Here is a 3,589-nt window from a genome sequence, read left to right as displayed (position 1 = left end):
TCTTTCTCTCTCCAGTACATCCTTGAGTAAATTCAATTCCACAAAACTTACCCAGACACCCTCGTACATATTGATGACATCACACAGTCATAAATTTTTACAGAACAGAACAGCAAGAATAAATAATACTGAGAGAACATAATAGATATTGAGAGAACATAATAATACATTATTTGTATTGGAAATGTCGGAAATTACGGATTGAAGCTGGACTGAAACAAATGCGTTTTAAGTGCTCTTTTGAATTTTGTTAAAGTGGTGGACTCCCGTATATTATAAGCTGGTAAAGCGTTCCACAAGGAGGGGGCTTGGTATGAAAAAAGCTCTCCCTCTGAGTCTCTGACTTTTGCTTTGGACAGGTCTTAAAATTATTTTCTTCGTCGATCTTAAAGGTCGAGATGGTATATATTCAATGTCCATGTCACAAAGATATGATCGTACAATGTTATTGACGCACTTAAAACAAAGAACAATTATTTTGTACTGAATTCGTGCTTTCACCGGAAGCTAATGTAGTTGAATTGGCATTGGTGTTACTGGGTTGTGTCCCTGGAGTGCCGTGGCTGAAATGAAATAATTTCTTAATGCTGTCCCCTTTCTTGCAACTTAAAATATCTTATTATGCCTAACTGACAAATTGCAATTATAATCAGGAAAGGATTTCCCTTTCGACTGTGCCTGCTAGGGCCAACAATGGAACAGAGAAATACATTCAGCAGGAGAACATGGATACTCTATAAAGTATGTTTCTTGCTAACAGGGAGCTTTTGAAAATGGTTAAGCAGTAATAGCCCGCAATGACATTTTGGAATACGTCCAAAAACTTCCAGTCTTCATTGTGTTATAAGAAACCATATCATTATAATTCAAACTGGAATCTCTATATGTTGGGCGATTCACTAAAGTGCTCGTAAGTTTAACAGTATCCCATCCAAGCAAATTTGACAAAAAGTCTCCAGGATATCAATTCTACCCAGGCAATGGGGCTGGTGACATTTAACAGAACTATTAAAATTTGTCAACCACAAGGGAACGTTGAATGTATATTAGTGTGGGCATAGAGGCAATTCTAAACGAAACCTTTGTTCAAGTATATTTTATCAGCAGATTATACTTTTAACAAACACTTTGACAATTGAAATCTAATTATGTTAGGCTTTCATCGGGATAGAAAATCACAACGATTCCCCGGCACTGACTTTTGTCCAAACCACTTACGTTTGAGTAATACTCGTCTAACTCCGTGTCATTCGTCACAAACGCTGGGTAACCAATCTTGGACCGAATGACGCTGTTCTGGAGAAATAATTCACATACACAATCACACAAAACGTTTATTAGTATATATCTTCAAGATACTTAACACATTTTGCCCTACGAAAACAAAGACATTTCAAAGGTACATTTGCATTACATTTAATGGTCACGTGTGTAGTCTTTTTTAGAGTGGGGTGCTATGAAAACGGGCATGATTTTAAAGAGACGCAAAATTTAATACAGAAATAATAATTATGTGCTGTGAAGAGGATAGAAAAAGTGAACTCGATATCTATCCACCAAGAACGATTATCAATGTCTACGGAAATGTGATGATAATCTAAACGCTAGGGGAGACTCGTTAAGTTCAATAGGATTATATTTAGTTATAGTCAACAAAAAAAAGGCAATACATGATTTGTAATTTAAGAACAAATTCTCAGAGGTGCATCATTCAAGCTGTTGTGTATAGTTTTGATATCCAGGTAAAATGAGTTTTGACGGAGCCAGTGTCTTAAACAAAATAACTGTAAAATGAAAAATAATTTTGGAAATGGTAGGCCTACATGAAAACCTTTTGAGTTACTATATTATTCAAATCACTGTTTTCTGGACGATGCAATTCAAGCATCACTGTGAAAATTTTAAAAAGTAATTATTGTTGTTTTCAATAAGGTGAAATAGGGTTCACCTTTTCCTGAGCAAGTCTTTTCGTCTCCGCGTCCATCCAAGACAGTCTATTTACTTGTTCATCGAACGCAGACTGTAGACCAGCTATCATTTCCAGGGCCTGCAAAAATAGGTAGGACATTATACTTTCCTATCAGATTAAATTCCAAGATACCTTTTTAACTCGGCAAACCTGTTTCCTGAAATCTTCCAAGAGCGTAAATTCTTTCAGAGGCAGAATTGTGCATGTAGCTTATCATATGTCTACAAGTCCATATACGTCAACAACGCTTTCTATCTACCACAAGCGACAACTCTGTTAAAGGTAGGACTGATGTGTCCAGGACACTTTCCGCTGAGTCTGTCTGCCTGCCTGCCTGCCTGTCTCTGTCTCACTGTCTCTCTGTCTCTCTGTCTGTCTGTCTGTCTGTCTGTCTCTGCGTCTGTCTCTCTCTGTCTCTCTAACACGCCCTTTCTCTCACCCACTTATCTCTCTCTTTATCTTTCCTTCTCTCACTCTCTCTCTCTCTCTCTCTCTCTCTCTCTCTCTCTCTCTCTCTCTCTCTCTCTCTCATTTTCTTTATCTCTCTCTGTCTCTTTCTCGCTAACTGTCTTCTTTTATCGTATCTGGTACATTCTTGATTGAAGAGTTTATAAATGTAACATTTCATACTACAGCCCTCCTATTCTGTTACGGTCTTTGTAGCCCCCGTTCAAAAACTCATCGAAATTGCCAAGAAAAGAAAAACCCCTAAAATATAACATTTTTTCTGTTAAAAACCAAAGACTCTGCTTACCATAGTTTTGGCTTCGGGTTCAAAGAACCGATCAACAAAGGCTCTGCCGATGGCGAATCCGGTGTTACTTTTGGTGTTACGCGCACAAAACTTGTCCCGTGCCTCCTCTGACTTGATACCGGCCAGAACCTGAGGACAGTAAGTAGTGAGATAATGATAAAAATCTGTGAGTCAACGCTGTAGAATCTGGCGCTCGTCAGTGCTTGAGCATGTGCAGTTCTTGGAGTTAAGCCTTTCCGTTGTTGTTTTTTAGTGAGTTTTTTGTTCGTTTGTTTGTTTGTCTTACATTCGATGAAAGAAGCACTGATCTATCTCGAATGGAAGCTGAGATATAATTTGTGATTGAAAGTAGAGGTGGGGGTCGCCTGCTTTCAGAGATAAAATTAGCGAGAAATTGCCTCTAAAGTTAGGTGACTGCCAAAGCTTCAGAGTCCCTGGAAAATAAAATTACCTCTTCGAGCCTTTAGTCAACGATTTCCAGTAAAAAGCCACATAGAAATGCGTTTTTTAACATGTACTAAAACGTTGTTGGGCAAAATAATCGATACAAATAACCAAACGAGCGGAAAAGTACCGGTTTCTTCATAGTTGACTGTTTTAGCGAGCGTCTGATTTCACTGCACTGCCTCACATGTCCATACGTCATGTATTTGGATTGGGAGTAGCTGCAGACGCTCCAAAACAAAGTCTAAGAACGACCCGTCAGGGATTGGAACGAAAGTCTGAACCACTTAATAAAGTATGAGACTATAACTATAACGCCGACTTTGCTGGCTGATAGTACTTTTTATATTACGATTTAAAAAATCATCATCTCAATCACCTATCTATATAATAGTAATAATAATAATAATAATAATAATAAT

General features: G+C 37.9%; 1 protein-coding gene across 1 annotated transcript in view; it reads right to left on the bottom strand.

Annotated features, from left to right (window-relative positions):
• The window catches only part of LOC101849458 (neprilysin-like), a 39,105-nt gene that overhangs the window by 9,233 nt on the left and 26,283 nt on the right, over positions 1–3,589 (bottom strand). The window contains exons 16-18 of the mRNA XM_013082260.2: positions 2,724–2,852; positions 1,949–2,047; positions 1,219–1,296 (exon numbers count right to left, since the gene is read on the bottom strand). Of these exons, the coding sequence (XP_012937714.1) occupies positions 1,219–1,296; positions 1,949–2,047; positions 2,724–2,852 (306 nt within the window). The remainder of the gene's footprint in view (positions 1–1,218; positions 1,297–1,948; positions 2,048–2,723; positions 2,853–3,589) is intronic.

Source organism: Aplysia californica, unplaced genomic scaffold (assembly GCF_000002075.1).
Source record: "Aplysia californica isolate F4 #8 unplaced genomic scaffold, AplCal3.0 scaffold00166, whole genome shotgun sequence".
NCBI lineage: Eukaryota > Metazoa > Mollusca > Gastropoda > Aplysiida > Aplysiidae > Aplysia > Aplysia californica.
This window is presented reverse-complemented; position numbering and strand designations above follow the sequence as displayed.